A 26,884-nucleotide genomic window follows, 5' to 3' on the forward strand; every position below is an offset into this window, starting at 1 on the left:
TGCTTTCTAGTAAAATAAGGGTCATCCTGTGCATCGCCTGCCTCAGATCTAGCCTCAAGCATTTCTCCAAGGACTCCTGATTTCTTTTAGTGGGACATGGTATTTAGAAACCATAATATGGGCAGCATGGATGAAAAATACTACTAAGATTTTATTGTTGCAAGGTATCTTCATAGACAACACCAGGAAATCCATTTTTAAAGAAAAATATCATGAATGAAAAATGATATTTCCATTTAAGTTAACATTTTGGGGTATATCCTTCCTTTATATTATTTCTGGACTTTTCCCTCTTACATGGAAAATTTTGGCCTTTTTTGTTTTGTTTTATCTTGCAATATAGCAATAACATTTTCCAAATGCCAATGCCAATATTACTACTACTGATAAGACCATCCAATGCTACGTAAGGTCTCTTTGAAACTTTTTTTGTCCTTGGAATAGAGATGGAGTCAGAATACTGCTTTAAAACGACTTGAAATAACTCTTTCCTCATTGTAGTTATATTACCTACTTCATATACAGCTACATACATTTGTTAGTTTGTTTTCACTGTTTAGAAATTTTTAATTTTAATACTTTTGTTTTTATTCACGTGTTAAAAATTTACATTATTCTGAAGTCAAAACTCTAAAACAAAGTCCAGCATTTTTTTCCTGTCCCATCTCTTTCATACATAGTCATTTTTATCAATTTGGAGTTTAGCCCACAGTTTCTTTAACTCTTTTTAAAAAATATATATTTTATTGATTTTTTACAGAGAGGAAGGGAGAGGGATAGAGAGTTAGAAACATAGATGAGAGAGAAACATCCATCAGCTGCCTCCTGCACACTCCCCACTGGGGATGTGCCCGTAACCAAGGTACATGCCCTTGACCGGAATCGAACCTGGGACCCTTCAATCCGCAGTCCGACGCTCTATCCACTGAGCCAAACCTGTCAGGGCCAGTTTCTTTAACTCTCAATCTGATTTTCAGCACCGCTGTGTAGGCAGACACGGATTATTATTGTTATTGTCTCCATAAGAGAGGAAGCTGCATTGCTCTGTTTAAGCCTAGAGCACTGGATCCCCATCCCGGGTTTCTTCCCTTGTCCCACACCACCCCCTACAGACAGCTTGAAGAATTACATCAAGGAGATACAGCCATCTGGTCACCCTTTGCTAGACATCGACCTAAACAGACTGCTTGCTTCAGTGGATTACTCCATCTACTCTAGAATTATGTGAAATAAGTATGCCAATTATTTCTGGATTCCAAGTGACGCTTAGTGTCTGGAGCTAGAAAAGCACATAGGTAAATACTGGTATGTGTGAGTGTGTGTGTGTGTGTGTGTGTGTGTGTGTGTATGTTGTTAGGGAAACAAATTACCGCCTAGAGCAGGGGTGGGCAACCTTTTTGTGAGTGCATGCCAAAACCAGCAAAATCTCTGACTCAAAATTCTTCTGCGTGCCAACCCTAATTTTTTGAGAACATGTTACACCTACTTGATATCTCTTAAGGTGTACGTATGTGAAGAACCTTGAAGAAATAATAAAATTCATTCGAGCGACAAAAACACAGTATATGATGATGAAAAATACATTTATTTTTAAATGTATACATGTACACTGATAGTCCGACAGAAAACTTTATGACTCCGTTTGATATTATCAGTGGGACTTTTGCTGCTGCATCACTGATGACAGAGATTTTACATCAGGTTTATATTTCGTGAGATATGCACGAGCTACTACTTTTATCAGTCAGGCTACTCCTATTACGAGACTTAACAAAAGTCATCACTGAGAACAAAGATTCACAAGCATATGTGGATGAAACCAAAACACTGGTCGGATCTAGGAAGGCAGGGAGAGTTAAGGCAGAGGCAGAGAAATTGCTCTTCCCCTCTCTCATCAATCCATGTCTATGGTGTTTAAGATAACTTGTTATGTAAAATTATTTATTTATCTAAGATGCACCTACACTGAATTTATCTGAAAAATAAAAAGTCGATATTAAGAAAAAAATTGTAAATGGAAGATTATAAGAGAGGGTTTCGCGTGCCAGCAAAAGTTACTGGCGTGCCATGTTTGGCACGCGTGCCAGGGGTTGCCCACCCCTGGCCTAGAGCTATCATTTTCTGCTAACAACTGCCTAGTGATGTGGAACTGAGGCTCACGTGGTATTCATGGCATCACCCTTCAGGCAAATGTGGGACCATTTACAAGAGGAAAGCAGTTTTGAAATTATTGGTGACAGTTCAGAAAACCACATAGCAGAGCCTGTTAAGTCCCAATTGTAGTTTGGGAACCTTTAACAATAAAATCTCATAAAGTGTTCCATGAGTTTAAAACGACTGTAGGTTTAGCTTTTTTCTTTCTAATTTAATTTAATTTTAAGTTGTATTGACAACTAGGAAGAAAATAGAGACTACGAATTTCCTAACTGGGCGAGTGCACAAGTATGAGAGAGTAAAATCCTAAGGTATTATCACCAAAGGGTTTCTTCCTAACCCCCTAGCCCCACCCTCCTCACTCTCTAGAGAACTGGCCTGGGGAGGGAGGGAGAGAGAGAGAAACATCGATGTGAGAGAGAAACATTGATTGGTTCCCTCCCACATGCACCTGACCAGGGCTGTGATGGAACCTGGGAACTTGCAACCCAGGGACTGCCCTGACTGGGAATCCAACCAAGACCTTCCCGTGGCCGGTGTGGCTCCAACCCACTGAGCAACACCAGCCAGGGCTAAAATTTGTTATTATTTTTAAAACAACAACACCAGTGACCTTTTAACAACAATATCAGAGAACAGTGAGAGAAGCTCTGACAAGGAATCGAACCCACAACCTTTTGGTGTACCTGATGATATTCCAACAGATGGAGCCACTCAGCCAGGGTTATTGTTTGTTGATTTTAAAAAACAAACTTTTCAAACTTAGGGTACTTTTTGCCCCCTGGAGCTGCTAATTGCTTCATCAGCTGGGGCAGCTCCCCACTGATTTGGAAGCTAGCTGTCCCTGGGGCAAGGCCGAGGAACACGGGCCACAGTTGGCCACTAGGTGTCTCTGGTCACTCCCGTAGACAGCTGCCAGAGACCTTAAAACCAGCCGATGTGGGCAGAGCTGCGGTTGTGGTAGATGTCTTATCTCTGTGCTCATCTGCCTTCTTGATTACTGTCTTTGACCCAGGTCTGCCTTTCCCTGGCCTCAGGGCCTCTGAACAGTCCTTGTGCTTTGGGGCCTATGTGGGTCCCTTTGGGTGGCTGTGGAGGCATATCCCAGCACAGAGGTTTCTGAGGTCTGGACGCACAGATGCCTAGCCATCAGCACACAGGGCTCCAGCCAGCCTGCTGCTGGCCACCAAGCCTGTCGAGGTTGCTCTGGTCCTGTTAGAGCTGGCAGCACAGCATCCTGAGTGCAAGTTAGTATCAGGGGTGGGCAGGGCAGGGACAGGCATTACAGAAATGGGAGTGTGGGGGAGGGGAATTGGACGCCTCAGGGCTCACTTTCCAGGGGAGGAGACAGGTAGATAAGCAAACACTCACAGGTGTGATAGTGGGACCCTGCTTCTGTAGGGACACGGGGATCGGGGAGTGTGTGGAGGGCCAGGGAAGAAGAGATTTCATGGAGGCGTAGACGTCTGGGCTAGGTCCAGCAGGATGTGGTCAGTTGATGGTATCACTTTGTCTAAAATCAGGGACAACCTCTCTTCCCCAGATGGGGTCCTATTGCAATTATGACCTATGTGGTTTGGAATCTTACTGATAGAAACTTAAAAAGCAACATTAAACACAGTGAGCTGGGCGGGGAGAAGGTAATTTAGAGAGAATTCTATTACTTTGAAGAAAACCAGGGTAGTGTGTTTGTTGCATTGATTTGTAGCAAGTTGAGAAAATGTGTGATGATGATGTTTCCGTGTCTGCAACGTGAGATAATAAGGGCTGTTGGGAGGATTAACTGAAGAACCGTATGCCAAACAGCTGGGATCCTGCTTGGCTCATGTAAGTGCTAAGGAAATATTTAATCTTGTAATTATTTTTATTCTTAAAACCAGCACCATTTCCCAGTTCTATGTTTCTCTTCTTTCTAATTTTCTCACATCAGATATTTCAGAGCCCAACGTCTCCCCTGCATCTACAACCTCTTCAGTTTTATCTCTCGTCATTGTTCCCCCAGATCCTCATTGAAGAAATTGAGTTAATAATCCTCCCATGGCCTCTCTTTCCTCCCCTGGTCTCTCAACCTCTTTTCTGGCCAGGCTTCCTATTCTTTGCCTCCCGAATCCCTGGATTCTGATGGCGGAAGTCACCTCCAGCAGAGTCTAGGCTTGAGTCAGACCGTTTCCCACATCATGTTGAGTCAGTCAGACCCTTTCCCACATCATGTTGTGGGGATCTTTTCCTTTCATTGGTGTGGGGCTGAAACCAGCACCCTTCCTCCTCCTGTGCAGGAAATGGAACTGCTGTGTTTTCTGGCCTAGAGTCAGGATCTGCATCTTCCCCAAGGTAGTGATGGCCTGAGAAACAGAGCCAAGGTAGTGATGGCCTGAGAAACAGAGGGGCGGAGACACTCCCAGAGCAACCTGGGTTGGAACAAAGTCAAAGAGCCTCGTGGTGCTGAGGAAACAAAAACTTTATTTGTTCACAGGGTCACACACAGGTGATGGGGTAGATGGTGCAGGTTCTGGCAGAGCTGGAGGTGGGCACGCTGTGGGGCCCTGGAGTGTGGAGAGAAGGAGCCACTGAGACTCTCAGCTGCTCTCCAGAGACACCTCAGCGACGGCCAAGGGCACAGATGCGGGTGCTGAGAGGACACACACTAGGCAGAGGCTGGTCCCTGGAACTTTGTCTCCTCTCAAGTCGCTTGTCTCAGCATCAGATCCAGGTCAGCAGCAGCCCCCAGAGCTGTGGCCACAGCCCGAGCCCCCGGGATGCTGACCACTGCCAGTGTCACAGGACTCGGAGCTCTGGCGCCTGCAGCGGTGGGACCTGCGGTGATGCCTGTGGTGGCTCAGGCAGCAGCCACCCTCGGAGGAGCTGGGGCCACAGCCGCCCCCAGAGCTCAGAGCACAGCCAGAGGGGGCTGGGGGCAAACACTGTGCTGGGCTCTTTGGGGGGCACTTCGGGGAGGGGCACTTGGGGGTGCACTTGGGAGGGGGCTGGCACTGCTGCTGGTTCTGCTGGCAGGACATCTCGGCAGGAGGTGAGTGAGCCTGGATTGGTTAAAGGAAAAGGTCAGCGCAAAAGCTCCAGGCCAGTGTCTCCTCCAGGAACAGTCTGATAAAGGCCCTGCTCCTCACACCAGCTGCCTCCTCAGCTATGACGCTCAGGAGGAAAACAGAAACTGCTCTCAACTTAAAATGAGCTGAAAAGACAGTTCCCTCACTTGGCCCTGTTTCCAAAAGGACTCCGCATCTGCCTGTCTTCCTGGAAACATGGAAGCAAACGCACCCCTGTAGCAGCGCCTGGAGAAGGTCTCTGGCAAGTGTGCACCTTCCAGGGTAAGGAGTGGAGGGGATGCTGACCGCCAGGGCCCTGCCAGTCACAGACCTGGATGCATCCCACAGAGGTTCCTTGCTCACTGTCCCTCTCCGATGCCCTGCTGCCCTCCAAGCTCTCTTCGTGCTGCTTCCACACGGACCCTTCTGAATCCCTCTTCCCCACTGAAGTCTGGGCCGTCTTCCCATCACTCCCAGCTGAGGTCTGTCCCCTTATACACACTCACCCGGTGCAGAGGAGGCAGGAGAAGTGTGTTCCTGAGGAGGCTGTGGATGGGGAGCCCAGGGCAGGAGCCCTTTTATCCTGTGCTGGGTTGTGACACAGGGCCTGGGCATGCTGCTGCTTTCACAAGCAGGGGGAGGTGACAGTGCCACACACTCCCCTCCCAGGTCCGCAGCTTCTTCCTGCACACATGCCAAGATGCCTGGCCAGAGGGAACCAGGAAACCTTGATGACTGCTCCCCGGGTATGCTGGGGTCCTGCCATGTCTCCTTTCACTCATTCAGCTCAGACGCTTTAACTTTGGCTCTGCCCCTTGCATTTGTGCCTGACAGTGAGGATGTAAATAAAGATAGATGCATATGACACATTTCCTGATCTTGAGCATTTCACGTTTAACCGGACAGACATCAGAGAAGTAAACATTTATCTTTGTTACCATCTGATCGTCCTTTGATATCTGTCTTTCAGGCATTAGTTCCCATTGCTCTGCATAGTGCCAAGGGTCATGATTTGCTCAGGTATAATCAGCTCCTGTTGGTGATCTGAGATCACTGGACCACGGGAATGAGATGGGCTGAGAAATCAATGGAGGGTGGGATCCAGGCCCTGTCTGGGCAGGTGGGGTCCCGAAGTGAACTGAAGCTAAAGTAGAATTATATAAATTTGCTGACAAAATACCACAATTATCTACAATAGTTGAGATCATGAGACTCATATTTAGTATAAAAAATCCAATTTTTTCATATTTAGTTTTCTGTGAGATATATGGTATTGATTATAAAAATGATCTATGAATGTAAAATATTGAAGATTATTATTGGAAGTCAGGAAGATGATTTCAGTGTGTGGCTTATGGTGAGGTTGATGATGGTGGTGATGTTATGTGCATGACATTTAATAGAACAGACCTGATAATTTCTAAGGTTGTGTAGGATGATTTTTGAATAAAATTTGAATCCCATTTTTCCATTGGATTGTATGATAGTACTAGAGGTGAATTTCTCATTGACCTCATCTCTACTATCACAATGACTGCTATTTTTCCCCCTGAATATTACATTCAGAACTGCTGCAAACTATAGTCATATGTATTACAATTAAATGGCTTGGGCTAGGTAATTTTGGGGAAGGCTCCAGGAAGTGAAGTTTTGCTCTGTATTTGGTGCTTTCAGAAAGCAGGGGGGCATTTATATGATTAGGTATCAATAATTTTTAGCTAGAAAGCAGGATTAATGGGGCAAGACTAAAGCTGCAATTGATAAAGAAGTAACAGCGCCTCATGTCCACTGATAAAATGGGATGTTTGATCGTTTTTTTGTGTGATTTGGATAATGCTCTTATTTTGTTGGTGCTCAGAATGGTCTTATTTTTGTCTTGCTCCCTCATGGTCACAAAGTTAGCTTGTCTAATGTTGGAGTTTTGTGAACTTGCTTTTATTCAATCAGAGAAGACGTGGCCTAGCTCCTAGAACCAGCCCAGCTTGTTGCCAGCAATCTGGGACTGTTTCCCCCTTTCTCAGCAATGATTATGGGCCAGGCAATGGGAATACAGCATTTAAAAGGAGAGGTATGGTGTCCCTTTTCAGGGAAGGTACAGTCTAGCAGATCAAAAAAATATAGAAGAATTTGTTACACCCGTGACACATGGCCCCCATATAGAATTCAAGTGCCATGGGGCATGTGAACAAAAAGTTAGAGTTTAGACTTTGCTGCAAAAGTGAATATTTTCCCATATCTTGTGATTATCAGGAGGTAGTCTTATCCTTACAATAACAGCAAGGATGGAAGCCATTTTTCCACCATGGGTTTCAACCCTGAGTCATTGGTGATGGTGGGAGTGGGGGTGGAAGATAGTGGTGTGGGGTGGGATAGTAGAAGAGAGAAGAGGGAGCTGTAGTTGAAAAAGTAGCACATATACACTTTGGGATAGTTTCAAAGGATCAAAATATTCTTGTCTACGACTGTCAATGGCCAGTTTTCCCTGTCCTTCATGAAACATCAGTGGATGTCTCTCAGGCTTTGCCCAAGCCCCATCCCTGATGCCTGCCTTGGAAGGTTCCACACAGGACTCATTAATGAGATGAGGCTCATTCATCTCACCTCCACCTTGATGAGTTGCTCCTGCCTCTCACTCCTCCTTTTCCTCATGAGATCAGGTGCTCAGCAGGCCCCACACACAGAACAGCCATCCTGTGATGACAGAGAATCACAATAAGATCATGGCCTGGTCACTTCTCCCAGAGCAGAGGGCAACTCCCCAAGAGTCACCAATCTTAGGAGTCCCATCCCAAGGAGCATTGGCTCCCTGTGGTCCTGAGACATCAAGGAAATACAGAGACTGGTTTGGCTGGATGAATCTTGGGAGAATTTCATGACTTAGTCATCGCAGTTGGTGTAGGAGTGGGCAGTGCAGGATCTCAGATCCAGCTCCTTGGAGTACATTTTGGACATTCCATAGCAGAAGGCAAGGATGAGTCAACAAACACGAAGTCCTTCCTTTGCTTAGAACTCCAAGTTCCTTGTCAGTTCTGTCTCCTCCCTCCCCCATAACAATGGCATTCCGTGGCAAGAAGCTGAGCCATTCTTAAGGAAAATGGGAAGAGGTAGTCAGAAAGTGTCACCTGACTAAGGATCTTATGTGGATCCCAGTTAACCTCTCATAGCTGAAGCGAGGCAGCTCCCAGAGCTGAGGCTCGGCAGGAAGAGACTGTAGGTGGGCCCTGAGCAGGATATGTGAGTGGCACTTAAGGAGCCACTTGGAAGTGGCTTGATACTACCCTTAGTTTTGCTTCCAGGACATCTTGGAGGAAGTTTAGTGACTCTAGAAGAAGTAAAAAAGCAAATAATTGCATGTGATTGTATCAAGTTAAAAAAATGACTCCCTATTTATTTCAGAGCTTGAGGCTCTGAACCCGCAGCATAGCGAAAATTCCTGAGCAAAGAGGAGTAAGGAAATAGAAAGTGATGAGTTGAGGAATTCTGATTCCAGTGAGAACTGACAAAATCTTGGACCTCTTTTTTTATTTTGTTCGCAGGCAGGAAATGGGTGGTGGGATTGGAAGAGGGTAAGGGTGAGTCTTGTTTAGAGGGCAGCTTGTTGCACTCTCCAGCCCCAGGCCCTTTGCATCTCCATGGAAGGTGCCAAGAGTTTTGAGGAAAGAAGGAATTTAAGAACCCCCAAGATTGTCCAAATATCTGTACCTCAGGTCCCCTGTAGGAGCCCTTCTTGATTTTCATTCACTTATTCATAAAAATCACTTATTCTTTCAAACCATTTATATTGAGATATTACATGTTGTGCTGGGCCAAAGGTGAGTCAAGAGTGAAGAAGATGCTCCTCCATTCTTAGGCTGACAGGGTAGTGGGACTGACAGGCAAGTGATGAAATACGCATGAGCCAGCTGAGGATGCTGTAATACATGTGTGTGTGGATAGTCCACATGTCTGAAGTCAGAGTTTTGGGGTGTCAGTCCCCTGTTGCTCTTCAGTGACTCAGTGAATAATGCACCGGATGTTGTCACCGGCTATCACTTGGGATGGTCCATGAGTTGAACAGAGATGTGGAGCCTGTAACCTGTCCAAGCACAGAAAACCCAGACAGGGCAAGTAGAGGCGCTCATGGAGCCATGTGCCTCTCAACACTCTATGTTCCTCTTCAGCTCCATCACCCAGTTTGATATGAGAAAGCACCCATTTCACCTTTCCTGAATAGTTCCTTCTAAACAATATCAATTGATGGGGTCCTCAACATTCTGAAGGAAATGAGCACTCTCCCATAGTTCAGGGTGAAGCCTACAGATATCCCCTCAGCAAGGGACTCCTTCTGGAGACAGAAAAATATCAGAGAGGAGGGTCAATACTAATGCTAAGTCTTCCCCCTTTCCACATCCCAAGCCCCAATTTTGTGTGACACAGTGCAATTCAGTCTCCGAAAGGCACTTCAAAATAAATCATGGAATTCCTATGCTTTAAAGTGGGTAAGTTGTAAAGTGCAAACCCGTGTCTATCAGCAATAAACTATAAAGTACAGAAAATATTTCATTAAAATTACTATTTAATTTTTAAAAATATTTTTTTATTGAATTCAGAGGGGAGAGAGAGAGAGAGAGATAGAAACATCAATGATGAGAGAGAATCATTGATTGGTTGTCACCTGCATGCCCCCCACTGGGGATCAAGCTTGCAACCCAGGCCAACGCTCTATCCACTGAGCCAAACTGGCTAGGGCACCATTTAATTTTAATATAAGTGATTAATGTTTGTTGAAGTTCTGAATGTAATCTTTTTGAAAAAAATAGCAAAATGCAGTCACTGTAATAGTAGAAATGAGGTCAATGAGAAATTTATCCCTAGTACTATCATACAATCCAATGAGACAATAGGGTTCAGATTTTATTCAAAAATCATCCTACACAAACCTTAGAAATTATCAGATCTGTTCTATTGGATATGATGCGCATAACATCACCACCATCATCAGCCTCACCATTAGCCACACATTGAAATCATTCTCCTGACTCCAAATAACTCTCTTAAATATTTCACACTCATAGGAAATTTTTATAATCAATATTATATATCCCACAGGAAACTAAATATGAAAAAACTGGATTTTTATACTATATATGAGTCTCATGATCTCCACTATTGTAGATAATTCTGGTATTTTGTCAGCTCATTTATACTAGTATAATTCTACTTTAGCTTCAGTTCTCTTGGGGGCTCCACCCACCAAGACAAGGCCTGGATCCCATTCTCCATCCATTTCCCAACTTGTCTCTTTCCCGTGGTCCATTGGTCTCAGATCACCAACATCCCCAGAGATGAGGAGCTGATTATACCTGAACAAATCATGACCCTTGGCACTATGCAGAGCAATAGGGAACTAATGCTTGAAAGACAGAGGTTTCAAAGGACAAATCACATGGTAACAAAGATAAATGTTTACTTCTCTGATGTCTGTCCAGTTAAACGTGAAATGCTCAAGATCAGGAAATGTGTCATATGCATCTATCTTTACATCCTCACTGCCAGGCACAAATGCAAGGGGCAGAGCCAAAGTTAAAGCGTCTGAGCTGAATGAGTGAAAGGAGACATGGCAGGACCCCAGCATACCCGGGGAGCAGTCATCAAGATTTCCTAGTTCCCTCTTGCCAGGCATCTTGGCATGTGTGCAGGAAGAAGCTGCGGACCTGGGAGGGGAGTGTGTGGCACTGTCACCTCCCCCTGCTTGTGAAAGCAGCAGCATGCCCAGGCCCTGTGTCACAACCCAGCACAGGATAAAAGGGCTCCTGCCCTGGGCTCCCCATCCACAGCCTCCCCAGGAACAGCTTCTCCTGCCTCCTCTGCACCAGGTGAGTGTGTATAAGGGGACAGACCTCAGCTGGGAGTGATGGGAAGAGGGGCCCAGACTTCAGTGGGGAAGAGGGATTCAGAAGGGTCCGGTGTGGAAGCAGCACGAAGAGGACCTTGGAGGGCAGCAGGGCATAGGAGAGGGACAGTGAGCAAGGAACCTCTGTGGGATGCATCCAGGTCTGTGACTAGCAGGGCCCTGGCGGTCAGCATCCCCTCCACTCCTTACCCTGGAAGGTGCACACTTGCCAGAGACCTTCTCCAGGCGCTGCTACAGGGGTGCGTTTGCTTCCATGTTTCCAGGAGGACAGGCAGATGCGGAGTCCCTTTGGAAAGAGGGCCAAGGGAGGGAACTGTCTTTTCAGCTCATTTTAAGTTGAGAGCAGTTTCTGTTTTCCTCCTGAGCGTCATAGCTGAGGAGGCAGCTGGTGTGAGGAGCAGGGCCTTTATCAGACTGTTCCTGGAGGAGACACTGGCCTGGAGCTTTTGCGCTGACCTTTTCCTTTAACCAATCCAGGCTCACTCACCTCCTGCCGAGATGTCCTGCCAGCAGAACCAGCAGCAGTGCCAGCCCCCTCCCAAGTGCACCCCCAAGTGCCCCTCCCCGAAGTGCCCCCCAAAGAGCCCAGCACAGTGTTTGCCCCCAGCCCCCTCTGGCTGTGCTCTGAGCTCTGGGGGCGGCTGTGGCCCCAGCTCCTCCGAGGGTGGCTGCTGCCTGAGCCACCACAGGCATCACCGCAGGTCCCACCGCTGCAGGCGCCAGAGCTCCGAGTCCTGTGACACTGGCAGTGGTCAGCATCCTGGGGGCTCGGGCTGTGGCCACAGCTCTGGGGGCTGCTGCTGACCTGGATCTGATGCTGAGACAAGCGACTTGAGAGGAGACAAAGTTCCAGGGACCAGCCTCTGCCTAGTGTGTGCCCTCTCAGCACCCGCATCTGTGCCCTTGGCCGGCGCTGAGGTGTCTCTGGAGAGCAGCTGAGAGCCTCAGTGGCTCCTTCTCTCCACACTCCAGGGCCCCACAGCGTGCCCACCTCCAGCTCTGCCAGAACCTGCACCATCTACCCCATCACCTGTGTGTGACCCTGTGAAAAAATAAAGTCTTTGTTTCCTCAGCAACACTATGCTCTTTGACTTTGTTCCAACCCAGGTTGCTCTGGGAGTGTCTCCGCCCCTCTGTTTCTCAGGCCACCACTACCTTGGGGAAGAGGCAGATCCTGACTCTAGGCCAGAAAAAACAGCAGTTCCATTTCCTGCAAAAGGGCCTGTGGGAACACTTTGTGTTGGGGCAGGAGGAGGATGGGTGCTGGGAGGAGGATGGGTGCTGGTTTCAGCCCCACACCAATGAAAGGAAAAGATCCCCACAACATGATGTGGGAAAGGGTCTGACTCAAGCCTAGACTCTGCTGGAGGTGACTTCCGCCATCAGAATCCAGGGACTGGGGAGGCAAAGAATGAGAAGTCTGGCCAGAAAAGAGGTTGAGAGACCAGGGGAGGAAAGAGAGGCCATGGGAGGATTATTAACTCAATTTCTTCAGTGAGGATCTGGGGAAGAATGACGAGAGATAAAACTGAAGAGGTTGTAGATGCAGGGGAGACATTGGGCTCTAAAATATCTGATGTGAGAAAATTGGAAAGAAGAGAAACATGGAACTGAGAAATTGTGCTGGTTTTAAAAATAAAGGTAATCTTAAGGTCAAATATTTCCTTAGCACATTTATGAGCCAGGAACTGGTTCTTGAGTTAATCCTCCCAATAGTGCTGGGATGTGGGTACTCTTATGGTCTCAGATACGGAAACATCATCATCACCACACATTTTGTCAACTTGCAGAGCATCCCAATGACTCAAGAGAGACTAAAACGAGGTATTGCAGAAGCCTCTGGCCAAAGTCTCTTCTCTGATGCTTTTTCTGACCCCAGGCTGTACTTCTGAACTAAGAAATTTAAGAGGAAATGAAAATTGAACTTAACCTGGACAGATGCTCTTTCCTATTTGGGCCTTTTGATAGAAGAGAAGACTGACTCTTTTCTAATTGGATTTCTATGGCATCTTGTCTCTGTGTAATCATGGAAGAGAATAAACTCTTTTGACAAAAACTTCCTCAAGGATGTCTCAGGAGATGAATACATCTCTCAGAACATGTTTAGAAAGAGAATGAGGACATATTGAGGACCCATGGCCTTGTCAGTCACAGAACCGCTCAAAAGTCCAATAAAGATGGTTACTAACCCCATAGTTCTCTTGTTGCCTCCATTGTGGACCCTCTGCTTCCCTCTCCTCTGATGGAGGCCTGGGCTTCTCTGACAGGCCCTCCTAGGTCAGGTCCTGCATTTGATGGACATTCAGCTGAGTTCGTAGAAGCCAGTAAAAGCTGATTCTGAGTAGGCTATGGACTGAGAAGTCCAGGGCAGGAACTCCTGGGTTTGTGATGCTCAGCATGGGTATGTTGCTGGAGGAGGGTGATAGCACCTAACGCTCCCAGCTCAGTTCTGAGCATAAGACAATATGTTTGACAAAAGGGAACTAGGAAAACCTGGTACTTGCTCAAATACTTCCCACGCAGGCCTACACATGTACTTGACAGAGGCCATGTCACATGTTCATACTTTGCAGTGGAATGTAGTCTGGATATGACACACATGACCTAAAATAAATGAATGTCTAGCTGGACAGACAGACAAGTGAATAAGGAGTCTACCCCCTGTGATAAGTGCTATAAAATAAGTGACTAGCTACAAAGTCCATAGTTCTTTGGGTGCCCTCTTTTTCTCCTGCATGTTCTCTGGTAATATTGGGCACCTAATATAATAATCTCTTGTTTTTGAGGGTGGTGACTATGCTGAGAACACTGGACATTCTGGGTGAGCTGTGTGTGGAAAATGGATGGAGGGGTTAGGCCAGGGGAGGTGGGCTCAAGAGAGAAACTTGCTGGCACTCAGGAAGGAACGTGGGACACCTGGGCAGGACAGGTGTGGAGCCAACTCAGGGTTCGATCGAAGGGTAAGTATAAAGAAGGGAACTACAGTTGGAGTGATAAGAATCACAATTAGCATATTACAGAAATCCTTGAGATTAAAATTTTATGCTGAATTATACTGAACTGCACTGAGGTTTTTGTCTGGGATGTAGATATGGGATCTGCCTGAGATTCAACACAGCCCAGAAAGCAGTGGGTGAATGAAAATGAAACTTTCGTTTTGTAACTCTGAGTTCAGGTGTTTGATTAAGCAGTTAGAAGCCCTCTGGCGATCTCTGTTCCAAGGATTTCTCCGGGGTCTTTCTCCCTTTCTACTACCAGCCAATCAGTAACGCAATTCCAAGGCTCCAGCCATGTTCCCCTAATTGCCTTTAGAACCTTCCTTCTTGTTGTAATTATCCACGACACCAAGAAATCAGTGTTTTGTGGTCAAACAGACTGTGAAATATTTCACAAGATTTCAACCCCGAAAGACTTTTTGTCTGTAAATCTCGCCTCACCTCCAGGCCCTCACTTCCTATGAGTCACCTGTGGGTGATCAGGAATCCATCTTCTCTCTTCTCCACAGTGCCCCAGGCTCCAGCATCCCCTGTAGGTCAGCTCAGGGCCTGGAAGTGCTGAGGAATGGGTGACATCACTGAGCATTGAATGCGGGGGTTTCATGTGCCAAGGATAGAAGGCAGGTGGGTGGTGTTGAAAGGAAGAGTCATTAACTCACAAAGGCATACACCCTGACCTTACAGCATCCAGGAAGGAGGAGCTAAGCAGTTACAGAGAGAGGAGGAGGGGCTTTGAAGATTAGAGAGAAGGAGATCCTTGGAATAACCTAGAACCTTCTATAGGAACTTCTTAGAAGATCAAGTCCCATGAAGTAGAGGAGAGACAGTTGGAGGGTGTGAGCATCTTGTGTGCTACTCACCTGTCATCCACAGAATAACCCTAAATCTTTCTGTCTCAACTCCTTCCTTCCTTCCTCCCTCCTTCCCTCCCTTCCTTCCTCCTTTCCTTCCTCTCCCCCATCCTTTCCTTCCTTCCTTAACATATGTTGAGCTGATCCAGCTTCTTGTAATCTCCATTCTAAATCCTCCATATCTTTCAAGGCAGGTACCAAGAATTTTCCTATGAGAAAAGTCACAGGACTCTTCAATACCCTGTCTTAGCCTTCCTGTAGGCCTGCCATTTTAATTTTTTTCATCCATCCATCCATCCATCCATCCATCCATCCATCCATCCATCCACTCAGTAATCAAGCAGGATGTGTTGCACTGCTATGGCGGCACACCATGCATTCTGCTATACACAAGAAATTGGGAAATGAGTAAGATTTACTCCCTGTTTTTGAGTAGATCATAGTATAGTGGGGCAAATGCACAAGTAATAAAATAAGCATGATCTGATGTGGTCAGTGCTGCAACGTGTGTGTGGCGTCCACAGGCCTCAGGTCAGAGCCTTGGGTATCAGTCCCTTTTTGCCTGCAGTAACTCTGAGGGGGAGGATGCATCCAGTGCTTGTCACCTGCTATCATCTAAGGGTTTTAGTTGAGATGAAGTCATGGGCCTGTAAGAACAGTGCTTGGACAAGTCCTGGGAACAGAGGTGGAGATCCTTGGTCTGCCCGTGGGCAGCCAGCCCAGATGGCAATGCCAAGAGGAACTCATAGAACTTGGGGGTCCTCCCAGGAGGGATAACACGTTGCTAAGGGTGTTACTGAGGGGACACCGGAGAGATCTCAGACAACATGTAAGGGGCTGAATAATGGGCGTGATAAGCATTCATTTAAAGTCAGAGATTCCTGAGTTTGAATTCTTGATTCTCCACTAAACAGCTGGTATCTGGAGAAAGAAAAAGCTATAAAGTGATGGAGGCACCATAGACCAAAGATGTGAGGAATAAAATCATAGATAGAGACAAGAAATCTAGCTGCAGTGACATGGTTTGCTAAGACACATCTGAGGACCATTGTGTCAGTACCATAGTGACTCTGATATTTATTCTAAGAGCTCCAAGAGTAGTTTGGGGAGGGAGTGATTCCAGTTGGCTAGGGCGGCTTAGGGAGATTGGCTGAGCTATGAATCATATTTAATGGGTGTGGTGATGATGAGGGTGAAATGGTGAAGCTTATGTACACCAAAGTAGGAGTGATTGACCAAGAATTTTGGAAATTACCATTATGTAAGCTGTGTGGTATTTTTCCATTGCATTTTATTTTAACTTTAGAGATGCATTGTTCTCTGAAACATCACATTTAAGAATGAAACAAGTCACCCTAGCCCAGGGGTGGGCAAACTTTTTGACTCGAGGGCCACAATGGGTTCTTAAACTGGACCAGAGGGCCGGAACAAAAGCATGGATGGAGTGTTTGTGTGAACTAATATAAATTCAAAGTAAACATCATTACATAAAAGGGTACGGTCTTTTTTTTTTTTTAGTTTTATTCATTTCAAACAGGCCGGATCCGGCCCGCGGGCCGTAGTTTGCCCACGGCTGCCCTAGCCGGTTTGGCTCAGTGGATAGAGCGTCGGCCTGAAGAAGGGTTCAGTTTCAATTCCAGTCAAGGGCACATACCTTGGTTGCAAGCTCTTCCCTCCCCAGCCTGGGCCCTGGTCAGGGTACGAGCTGGAGGCAACCAATTGATGTGTTTCTCTCACATCGATATTTCTCTCTGTCTTTCTCTCTCTCTCTGCCACTCTCTCTAAAATCAAAGGAAAAATATCCTCGGGTAAGGATAAAAAAAAAAGAATGAGATGAATCTTTCAAATCACAAATATTCATTACAATATTGACAAAGCATTATAGTTTTTTTATAAACATTGATGAAAATTATGTGTCTGATTATCCTGTTATAGGAAGACCTATAGGGATAACTATCCCTTTTTAGGTGATCAAATAAGTAATATTCATGGGAAGAAAGGAGCACCCCTGGGAAGATGTCTTTTCACTGTGGCTGTGGCATGAGGGAGGTGGGGAGACTGGGAAGGGCCTAAGGACAGAGGCCTGCTCATGCACTAACATTGTCTCATTAGTATGAACAACTTATCCCTCTCCTTCCTTGGCTTTTGATGTGGAAGCTAGCAAATGCTCATGTTCTTTTTTGTCACCACCAAAGCCACTATCTCTGTGTCAATATTTTATCCAAGCCGGGGGTCTTCTCCGGGTGTATTAAACTAACACCATGTCCACTCAGGCCCAGAGGATGAGAGGCCGGCTGCATAGAGAGCCACCCTGTTTCACTCTGCATTGCAAGTAAACTGGGAACTGTCGCCCACAGATGCATTTGAATGTAAGCTTCCTAGAGAAGAAACTTTGTCTCGCTGATTCTCTGGTGTATCTAGTGCCTAGAATTGTGTCCATCATAGGTGCTCAATAAAAATGTATTTTTTTATTGATAATTTTTTTATTGAGTGGATAAATGGGTCCAAGGCTAGGACTTGGTGTCACCCTGATGCAGTCTTTGGAATCTATTTTTTTCATTGCTGGGACCTCTTTTTTTTTGTCTCACTTTTTATGATGCTCTTTATTACTTTTAGCTTCCCAATTTCTCTTTGGTGTCTCAGCCAGGACCTTTGTAAGTTGACCCTGCTCTCTTTTCTCATCACTCAGATTTGACTCAACCATGAGCGGTAATTCTGTCAGTTCTTTAGAGTGGCACTTTGAGGTACTTCTGAGCTTCTAAGTCTTCTTCTAAAGCCCCTGGCAGATGGTGTGTTCTAATTCTCCAGTTTTTCCAGGCCATGGTGGACTGTTTCAGGTCGGCACAGAGCTGTTGGGCTTGTGTGTTGACAGTGCTAAAAGCCCGGTGTTCAGGGTTTTGCAGATCCTATCTGTAGAGGCATAGCCCTTCCTGGGTGCCAGGCTCACCCTCCCCCTTGCAAGACTCACATGTTTCCTGCCCCTGGCTGAGCATCTCTGGTGATTTCTAGCTGAATTTAAACTCATGGCTAGAGCTGTGGCTTCTACTTCAAGGATTCATGTCCCAGTTTGTTAGACCTGGTTGGTGTGTCTGGTATTAAACTTCTTCAGGGTCTTTTTAATCCCCAAGTTTTAATAATTTTCAGGCTTGATAAAATCTTTCTTTAATTTAATGAACTTATGAGATTGTCCAGCCCGCCCCCCGCCCCCGCTTGCTCTACTACTCAGTTCTTAACATCAGTTTCTCTTAATATTTGCCATTTGATTGTGGTTTGAGCTCTATAACATTTCTCTGGCTTTCTGGCAGCCCAGGTGAGATGTTACTCTTGGTTCATACGTAGGAACATTATTTCAACCTCAGCAGCATCTGAGTTTTATAATTTAAGCCAAAACATGGGACTGTATTGAGCTTCATGGTTGTGTAGAGTTCAACAGTTAATGAATATTTACTCCTTAGATTACATTGACATTCTCATGTTCTCTTTTTCATTCTTCTAAATTTTCATCTCACATACATCAATTATCTCATTGATTAGACTCACAGCCACATTGCTCCCCCTAGACCTCAATAATGTAAATACTTCTCACCTTCCATCTCCTGAATTTTCATGGAGCCCATTGAGTTAACTCTCCTTCCTGAGGCATATGTCTCCTTCCTTCGCCGATTTTCTGTTTCCTTGCCTCCTGATTCCCTGTTACTTAAGTAGGACCCAGAAACATCTTATCAAAATATATACAAGTCCCATATCATACAGTGCCAATTCCCAGATTATATCAACACCCACTCAGGTTTCACAGGAAAAATCAATCCTTTCACTGAGAGTTGCAAGGACTCAAAGCAATATGACTCTCACCCTTCTTTCTATCTCCATTCCAACCTAAAATCTCTTCACAGACCTTCTATGGGTGGAGGGGAAACTGATCTATTTTTCCAGGGTCCAAAACTAAGATTCTGCTCCGAGTTGTGTTGTGTTGAGCGAGGAACTGAGAGGAGGGACAGAGTGAAATGACATGCGAGCCACCCATGGTAATGAGGAAGAGAAGCTTTATTTTTTTTCACAGGCCCAGGCGCTGCCAATCATTGTCACGTGCAGAGGGTGGGAGGATTGTGAGATCCTGCACATCAGACTGGAAGATCGGCTGGAGGTGGAAACTCCCTGGGAACATCCCAGCTCAGGCTGGGCAGGCGAGCAGGGGGTGTCTGGGAGAGGCTGGGTCTGACTGGGGCTTTTCCTCTGGCTTCTTGTCTCCTCTCAAGTCGCTTGTCTCAGCATCAGATCCAGGTCAGCAGCAGCCCCCAGAGCTGTGGCCACAGCCCGAGCCCCCAGGATGCTGACCACTGCCAGTGTCACAGGACTCGGAGCTCTGGCGCCTGCAGCGGTGGGACCTGCGGTGATGCCTGTGGTGGCTCAGGCAGCAGCCACCCTCGGAGGAGCTGGGGCCACAGCCGCCCCCAGAGCTCAGAGCACAGCCAGAGGGGGCTGGGGGCAAACACTGTGCTGGGCTCTTTGGGGGGCACTTCGGGGAGGGACACTTGGGGGTGCACTTGGGAGGGGGCTGGCACTGCTGCTGGTTCTGCTGGCAGGACATCTCGACAGGAACTTGACCTTGAACAAATAAAAGACATTTTGAGCTCAGAAGCTTCAGAAGTTTCAAAGTCTCCTCCCCACAGCTTTTGTCAAACACTCGTCCTCCATGATGACCAAGCTGCCTGCTAAGCCTCAGAAGGGAAAGAAATGGGAACACGGAGGGGCCACATGCATTTGGATAAAACACCTTCAAGGATGCCAGATGGACCCATGTGCACCTCTGACAGCATACTCAGCAGGAATGGGAAGGAGTCCTCAAGACCTTGGCTGTTGGGGCTCACAGCCCCCTGACAGGTGCCTGAGTGGCTCCTTCCTCACCATCATCCCCGACCTCCCTCCACTGCTGCCCACTGTGGGCCTCTTCCCCCTGGTTCCATTCAGATCTGAGCCCCTCTTCCTACCCTCCCAGCTGAGGTCTATCCCCTGCCAGACACTCACCGGATGCAGAGGAGGCAGGAGAAGCTGTTCCTGGGGAGGCAGTGGATGGGGAGCCCAGGGCAGGAGCCCTTTTATCCTGTGCTGGGTTTGTGACAAAGGGCCTGATCATGCGCTGCTTTCACAAGCAGGGGGAGGGGACAGCGCCACACACTTCCTAGTTGCCTCCCTCAGTGTCTTCCTGGGCAAGAGCCTAACGTTTTAATATGATGGAACCAGGATGTCCTTGTGACTGCCAAATACTTCCCATTCAAGTCTGCCTTGGACCTGCGGCTGTACATTCATTCATTCATTCATTCATTCACTTCCATGCATGGACTCAGGCTCTTTTACTTCATTTAGCAGCAATAATGTAGAGATACTTATGACATGTGTCTTCCCTTGAGTATTTCACAGACTAAATGGACCATCACTTAGACAAAGAACTATAATGGATCTGGTGAAATAGATACTATCATAGGAGTGTTTACAAAGACCTCAAGCCCAAGAGTCCAGCTTTTGGAGGTCATTGCCCCATTGCTCTGCAGGCCCCGAAGGGAGATGGGGCCTTCAGATGCTCTCTAGGGGTGACAGCTGGGCAAGGTCATTGTCATGTATTTGGTTTACATAAAGCTTAGCTATTATGAGGTCTTAGCCATGATGAGGGCAAATGAGGCTCACCAACCACCTCTAGCATTGGCAACTTCACAATTTTCAACCATGTTTACGAAATGGCTCATTTTTATCATTTGAGCAATTTTTCTTTAATTCTTCCAGGCAGAAGAATTTCTAGTGTCAGAATCAATAGGACATATGCCACAGTCAGGAAGACATAAAGCCACAATAGAAAAGAGGATATTTTTCTCTCCATCTTCCTCCTCCTCCTTATAGTCTTCTTTCTCCTTCTTCTTAAGAATATCAATTGTGAATATTGTCATGGCTAGAGTTGTAAGTCCCTTCTCCATTCTAACTCCTCTGCCATATGGGGATATGAGGTCCTCTTAGAAAATTTTCTGCCCTGGACAAGAACTGGCTTTAAGCCTTCCTTTAGCCTACATCACACTAGCAGAGAGGTTAAACATTACTAGTAAATGAGCATTTGCCTTTGGGATGACTGAGCCCTAAGGCAACAATATAGGTGCAACACGAGCTAATGTTGTCTATGGGTTCAAGACGAGCTGTAGAAGAAAATAATTATTTTTTCATGTCATGTGGTTTCCCAGAAAAAAGTACAGAGGCTGTTTTTAATCCCAGTGATGTGCGATTTTGAGTTGCTGTGGGGCTGCACTTTGTGTGTGACACGCCCCCCCGTCAGTGTGGCCCAAACTGTTTCAGAACCTGCCAGCAGAAGTGTCTTATACCCAGCCCAAGTCCGCGTCTCAGTCCTGGTCTCCATCTCCTGATGCTCCCATTCTTCTGCTTGATTCGGATCACCTTAATCTCACACCTCCCTCACGAAGCCTCCCTCACCTTACACCCTCCCTGTCCTTCTCAGAAGAGAGTCCATGGTGAGCCTGAGGTGGCAGGTGAGCCTGAGGTGACAGAAGATACTTGAACCTATGGCCCAGAGCCTGAGGTGACTCCAAAAGTGGGGCACTTTGAGGATGTTTCAGGAGCCCTGACATCCTTGAGGAATCTGGAATAACATGCGGAGAAGAAGTCTACCCGGTTGGTCTAAAATGAGGATTGTATGACCTCATAACATGTATGTTAGCTCTGGGACAGGAATTGCTTTATCTGAGGTCCAGCTTCAGGCTGAGCCTTCTGAGCAAGGCATATTAGTAATAAATGAGCAACAAATAAACGAGGACCTGCCCTCCTCCTTAGTGACTTATGACTGATGCTGCGAAAAGGGGAAGATGAGATGAGCAAGCCTGAAAGCAGTGTGCTAGGAAGATATTGAGATGAGCAAGCCTGAAAGCAGTGTGCTAGGAAGATATTTATTCCTGGAGTTTGTCATTGTCTTGTTTTTGGCTATTAAGTGCATCGATTTGGATAAACAAATCCATGGTTTGTAATATATGCTCATCATTGGTCCATGCAAGGTCCTCTTAATTAATTTGTCCAACTGCTTATCTATCTTCTATCTATCTATCTATCCATCTATCTATCTATCTATCATCTATCTATCTATCTATCTATTTATTATTTAAATAACAAATACAAAAATCCACCACACAAGTGAAACAAGACCTCTAATAGTAAGGTACATATAACTTACTATGTACCTTATCCCCTACCAGCTCCTGCTGCTGTAACCACCACCTTGAATTTGTATTTATCATTCTTTGCTTCCTTCTTGTATATTTTTATCACATTTAATATTTGTATTCCTAAATTGTATTATTTTATTCTATTTTTAAGTCAGATTTCTTGAGGTATATTTTACAAACAGAAAAAAATCACCCATTTAAAGTATGCAATGCTATGAGCCTTGACTAACATACACCAATGTGTGAACACCACTACAATTAAGATAAAGAACAATTCCTTCCCTGGAATATATTTCCTCACGACCCTATGGAGACATCACTCCGTGGCTTTTCTCCTCAGCCCTCCCCCATACCAGACCTTGGAAACTACTGATCTATTTTCAGTCCTTATAATTTTATCTTTTCCAGAATGTCATATCATTGGAATCATATATTATGTAGCATTTAAAGTCTGGCTTTTTTCCCCCACATAGAATGATACACTTGACATTTACTCTGTTGTTTCTTATATTAGTAGTTCATTCCTTCTTTATTGCTAAGAACCATTCCATTGTATAGATGTATCACATTTTTTAATCCATTCACCTGTTGAAAGACATGAGCTATTTCCAGTTCAGGGCAATTATGAGTAAAGCCACTATAGACACTGACTGACGGGTGTTTCTGTGAACGTAAATGTTATTTCTCCTGGTAAAAACCTAAGGGTATGGTTTCTGGGGCAAATAGTGTATGTTTTATTTTTAAAGAAACTGACAGACTGTTTTCCAAAGTGGTTGTACAATTTTGCTTTCCTGCCAGCTCTCACTGAAGACCTAGTTGCTCCACAACCTTGCTTGTACTTGGTATTGTCAGTTATTGCTATTGTTATTATTTATTTTAGCCATTCTAATGTGTGTAAAGTGGTATCTCATTTTGTTCTCAATTTGTATTTTCCTAATGACTAATGATGGTGTCTTTTCATGGGCTTGTTTGCCACCCATATACCTTTGTTGAAATGTCTATTCACTTATTTTGTCCATTTTTAATGTTTGTCCATATCCTTATTATTGATTTTTAGAATTTTTATATATTATGGACATAAGTAATTCACCAGATAAGTATTTTTAAAATATTTTCTCCAAGTCTGTGACTTTTCTTGGCATTTTCTTAAGTATCCTTTAAAAAGTAGAAATTTTAAATTTTGATGAAGTCCTATTTATCAAGATCTTTTTTGAAATGCCCCCTTTTTGGTCATACCTAAAATTTTTGGCATACCCCAAAGTCACAAAGATTTTTTTCTTGTTTTACTCTAGAAGGTTTATGTTTTACATTTTGAACCATATACAGGGTATCCCAAAAAATGTATACACACTTTGAATAATTATAAAAGCAGTTTTTATTAAAATACATTTCATTTTCAAAATGTAACAGAAGCTACAGACTTTGAGTGTATACATTTTTTGGGACACCCTGTATATTGAGTTAATATTTATATGTAGCATCAGGTACAAATCATTTTTACACATAAGGATGTCCAATTGTTTCAGCACCATTTCCTTCTTTTTTATATATGTTTTTATTGATTTTTAGAGCGAGAAGAAGGGAGAGGGGAGAGAGAAAGAGAAAGAGAGAGAGAGAGAGAGGACTATTGAAATATCAATGTGAGAACGAAACATTGATCAGCTGCCTCCTGTATGCTCCCTACCAGGGATGGAGCCCACAACCCAGGCATGTGTCCAGACGGGCAATATTTCGATGCACTAGACCAGTGATTCCCAAAGTGGGCGCTACCTCCCCCTGGTAGGCGCTGAAGCGATCCAGGGGGGCGGTGATGGCCACAGGTGCATTTGGGGGCATATATATTTCTGTTTAATTGCTATTAAAATTTAAAAAAATTAATTTCCAGGGGGCGCTGAGTAATATTTTTTCTGGAAAGGGGGCGGTAGGCCAAATAAGTTTGGGAACCACTGCACTAGACGATGCCCAACTAGCTGAGCCACACCAGCCAGGGCCCTCAGCAGGGTCTTAAAATAACTCATAGGATCACTATGCTTCAGTGTGGTTGAGTTTTAGAGTGAAGTGAGAAAAACAAAATTGTCTAAAGGTAGGAAGCTAGTCCTATAGGTTTGAATGGTCATTAAAGAGCAAAACACATATCCTATAAAAAAGAATCCATTCAAAATCATTTAATTAACTATGTGTGCTGCTTTATCACCTGCTTTTTACCAGTTAACAAAAGACCATGAACATTTTTCTTTATAAGAAAATATAAATCCATGATATGATATTATTACAACAGCAAAAATTATGTAAATAATTACATATGGTTTATTAAAGTTCATAGCCCTATTTATATTTTTTACTATACCTAATAGTATAATAGATTCCAATGTGCAAATAGTTTTGAGCTTAGGTAAATTCAGTAAGAAAGAAATACACATTTTTAACTCTGGCCAATGTCCTTATTTGTCCATCAGCACCTAGTCGGGCCTGCTCCCTTCATGCCTGAAACTCCATGCTGCTCCCCGGGTCCCAGGGGGTCATCCGAGGGCTCACTCCACAAGACAGGGCCCTGCACCAGTCCTGTCCCTTGCCCACATCTCATTGCCAGGAGCTCACGGGGAAGTAGTCACTTATATCTGAAGGTCATGGTCACTAGAACATCCTGGAGACACTGCACATTAAATTACATGTATCACTTGGAATTGTTTTGTAATTTATTAATTGCCCATGTGGGTCTCTTGGTAGAATGCAAGTACAGAATGTTTTCATAGTCATCCTTGCTCCCAGGACAGTACCTGAGACGGGCTGAACCGAGGCATGGCAGCTGGGAGAAGGCAGGAAGTGGAGTGTCAGGCTCCCAGGAAGCCCCGGGGGGTTATGTGGACAGTCATCCTGCTTCCTGGTTGAACCTCATTAGTTGGACGTTATGCAAGTGCTCAGGGAAAAGGCTGGAAGCCTAGTCCTGGAGGTGCACCCGGCTGTCCCCTCCCCCTGCTTGTGAAAGCAGTGCATGATCAGGCCCTTCGTCACAAACCCAGCACAGGATAAAAGGGCTCCTGCCCTGGGCTCCCCATCCACAGCTTCCCCGAGAACAGCTTCTCCTGCCTCCTCTGCATCCGGTGAGTGTCTGGCAGGGGACAGACCTCAGCTGGGAGGGTAGGAAGAGGGGCTCAGATCTGAATGGAACCAGAGGGAAGAGGCCCACAGTGGGCAGCAGTGGGGGATGGGGATGGTGAGGAAGGAGCCACTCAAGCACCTGTCAGGGGGCTGTGAGCCCCAAAAGCCAAGGTCCTGAGGACTCCTTCCCATTCCTGCTGAGTATGCTGTCAGGGGTGCACATGGGTCCATCTGGCATCCTTGAAGGTGTTTTATCCAAATGCATGTGGCCCCTCTGTGTTCCCATTTCTTTCCCTTCTGAGGCTTAGCAGGCAGCTTGGTCATCATGGAGGATGAGTGTTTGACAAAAGCTGTGGGGAGGAGACATTGAAACTTCTGAAGCTTCTGAGCTCAAAGTGTCTTTTATTTGTTCAAGGTCAAGTTCCTGTCGAGATGTCCTGCCAGCAGAACCAGCAGCAGTGCCAGCCCCCTCCCAAGTGCACCCCCAAGTGCCCCTCCCCGAAGTGCCCCCCAAAGAGCCCAGCACAGTGTTTGCCCCCAGCCCCCTCTGGCTGTGCTCTGAGCTCTGGGGGCGGCTGTGGCCCCAGCTCCTCCGAGGGTGGCTGCTGCCTGAGCCACCACAGGCATCACCGCAGGTCCCACCGCTGCAGGCGCCAGAGCTCCGATTCCTGTGGCACTGGCAGTGGTCAGCATCCTGGGGGCTCGGGCTGTGGCCACAGCTCTGGGGGCTGCTGCTGACCTGGATCTGATGCTGAGACAAGCGACTTGAGAGGAGACAAGAAGCCGGAGGAGAAGCCCCCGCTGGACCCAGCCTCTCCCAGACACCCCATTCTAATATTCCCAGGCTGGTTGCTGAAATGTTCTTGGGGGAGGGGGGAGCACTCCCCAGAAGATGCGAGGCATGTATTTTCCACGCTTCTGGGCAGCCCCTCCTCTCAGTGTTATCACCCGTGTCTAACCAGGTAGAGAAATAAAGCCTGTTCCCTCCGCCTGACTCTCACTTGTTGTTTGACTGCTTCTCCCAAGGCTGCTAGGGGGCCTGCCTCCTGCAGCTCCTGAAGGTCCAGCATCCCAGCCCCAGGAGATGTTCCTGATGTGGGGCTGAACCATGAGTGGGTGGGATTTTTCTCACAGGAGAGGCCCTGTTGTGACTTTGAGGGTGGGAGGGAGCGGAGTGGAGAGTGGTCGCTGAGAACACTGTCAGCAAAGGGCTGACTTTTCTTGTGTCACAGTGTGGGGAGCAATTACCTAACATCGGATCCCCTGTCTAGTATATTGAGGTGGTAGAGATGATCAGAAATTGAGAAGAATGAGACCAAAGAGGACGGAGGGCCTGGAGGCAGCAAGAAAGGTCTAAGGGAGGAAGATCAAGTCAACCTACAGATGACTGACTTTAGAGAGAGAGGCAGCCTGCAAAGTTAGTCAACTCTCAGGAAACTGAACTAAGGGTTTTCCTTGAGGGAATAGATGGGGTGTTCTGCAAAGGGAGGCTCTGAGAAAAGTGAGAAGAAAGAGAACATAGGAAATGTCTCATGGGATTACAGATTGGAAGCCGGTATATTACTCTAACCTCAGATACCTGGTTTGAAAATATTTCCTCTCACTCCGTAGGTTGCCTTTTCACTCTGTTGAT

The 26,884-nt window shown here is 45.9% G+C and overlaps 4 protein-coding genes across 6 annotated transcripts; 2 read left to right on the top strand and 2 right to left on the bottom strand.

The window, feature by feature from the left end:
- Window positions 1–4,628: 4,628 nt before the first annotated feature.
- LOC102432650 (late cornified envelope protein 3D-like) lies at window positions 4,629–20,010 on the bottom strand. 2 transcript variants are annotated; one of them, XM_023759322.1, is made up of 3 exons: window positions 19,964–20,010; window positions 19,187–19,543; window positions 4,629–4,831 (listed from the first exon to the last, which is right to left on the bottom strand). In XM_023759322.1, the coding sequence occupies exon 2, from the start codon at window positions 19,524–19,526 to the stop codon at window positions 19,221–19,223; it is 306 nt and encodes a 101-aa protein (XP_023615090.1). In that variant the 5' UTR covers window positions 19,527–19,543; window positions 19,964–20,010; the 3' UTR covers window positions 4,629–4,831; window positions 19,187–19,220. The 2 variants fall into 2 exon arrangements, with proteins under 2 accessions (XP_023615090.1, XP_006095356.1); XM_006095294.3 differs by lacking the exon at window positions 4,629–4,831 and having other exon boundaries at window positions 19,000–19,543.
- Window positions 4,838–5,738, bottom strand: LOC102432017 (late cornified envelope protein 3D-like). The gene is made up of 2 exons (XM_006095292.3): window positions 5,705–5,738; window positions 4,838–5,192 (listed from the first exon to the last, which is right to left on the bottom strand). The coding sequence occupies exon 2, from the start codon at window positions 5,169–5,171 to the stop codon at window positions 4,866–4,868; it is 306 nt and encodes a 101-aa protein (XP_006095354.1). The 5' UTR covers window positions 5,172–5,192; window positions 5,705–5,738; the 3' UTR covers window positions 4,838–4,865.
- Window positions 11,024–26,245, top strand: LOC102432332 (late cornified envelope protein 3D-like). 2 transcript variants are annotated; one of them, XM_023759323.1, is made up of 3 exons: window positions 11,024–11,053; window positions 11,569–11,937; window positions 26,032–26,245. In XM_023759323.1, exon 2 carries the CDS (start codon window positions 11,590–11,592, stop codon window positions 11,893–11,895), a length of 306 nt encoding a protein of 101 aa, XP_023615091.1. In that variant the 5' UTR covers window positions 11,024–11,053; window positions 11,569–11,589; the 3' UTR covers window positions 11,896–11,937; window positions 26,032–26,245. The 2 variants fall into 2 exon arrangements, with proteins under 2 accessions (XP_023615091.1, XP_006095355.1); XM_006095293.3 differs by lacking the exon at window positions 26,032–26,245 and having other exon boundaries at window positions 11,569–12,163.
- LOC102432973 (late cornified envelope protein 3D-like) lies at window positions 25,220–26,245 on the top strand. The gene is made up of 2 exons (XM_006095295.3): window positions 25,220–25,253; window positions 25,667–26,245. The coding sequence occupies exon 2, from the start codon at window positions 25,684–25,686 to the stop codon at window positions 25,987–25,989; it is 306 nt and encodes a 101-aa protein (XP_006095357.1). The 5' UTR covers window positions 25,220–25,253; window positions 25,667–25,683; the 3' UTR covers window positions 25,990–26,245.
- Window positions 26,246–26,884: the final 639 nt, after the last annotated feature.

This window comes from Myotis lucifugus, unplaced genomic scaffold (assembly GCF_000147115.1).
Source record: "Myotis lucifugus unplaced genomic scaffold, Myoluc2.0 scaffold_151, whole genome shotgun sequence".
NCBI lineage: Eukaryota > Metazoa > Chordata > Mammalia > Chiroptera > Vespertilionidae > Myotis > Myotis lucifugus.

Excerpts from the sequence above, each read along its gene's own strand:
- LOC102432332 (XM_023759323.1), top strand. The coding sequence starts at position 11,590 with ATGTCCTGCCAGCAGAACCAGCAGCAGTGCCAGCCCCCTCCCAAGTGC.
- LOC102432973 (XM_006095295.3), top strand. The coding sequence starts at position 25,684 with ATGTCCTGCCAGCAGAACCAGCAGCAGTGCCAGCCCCCTCCCAAGTGC.
- LOC102432650 (XM_023759322.1), bottom strand. The coding sequence starts at position 19,526 with ATGTCCTGCCAGCAGAACCAGCAGCAGTGCCAGCCCCCTCCCAAGTGC.
- LOC102432017 (XM_006095292.3), bottom strand. The coding sequence starts at position 5,171 with ATGTCCTGCCAGCAGAACCAGCAGCAGTGCCAGCCCCCTCCCAAGTGC.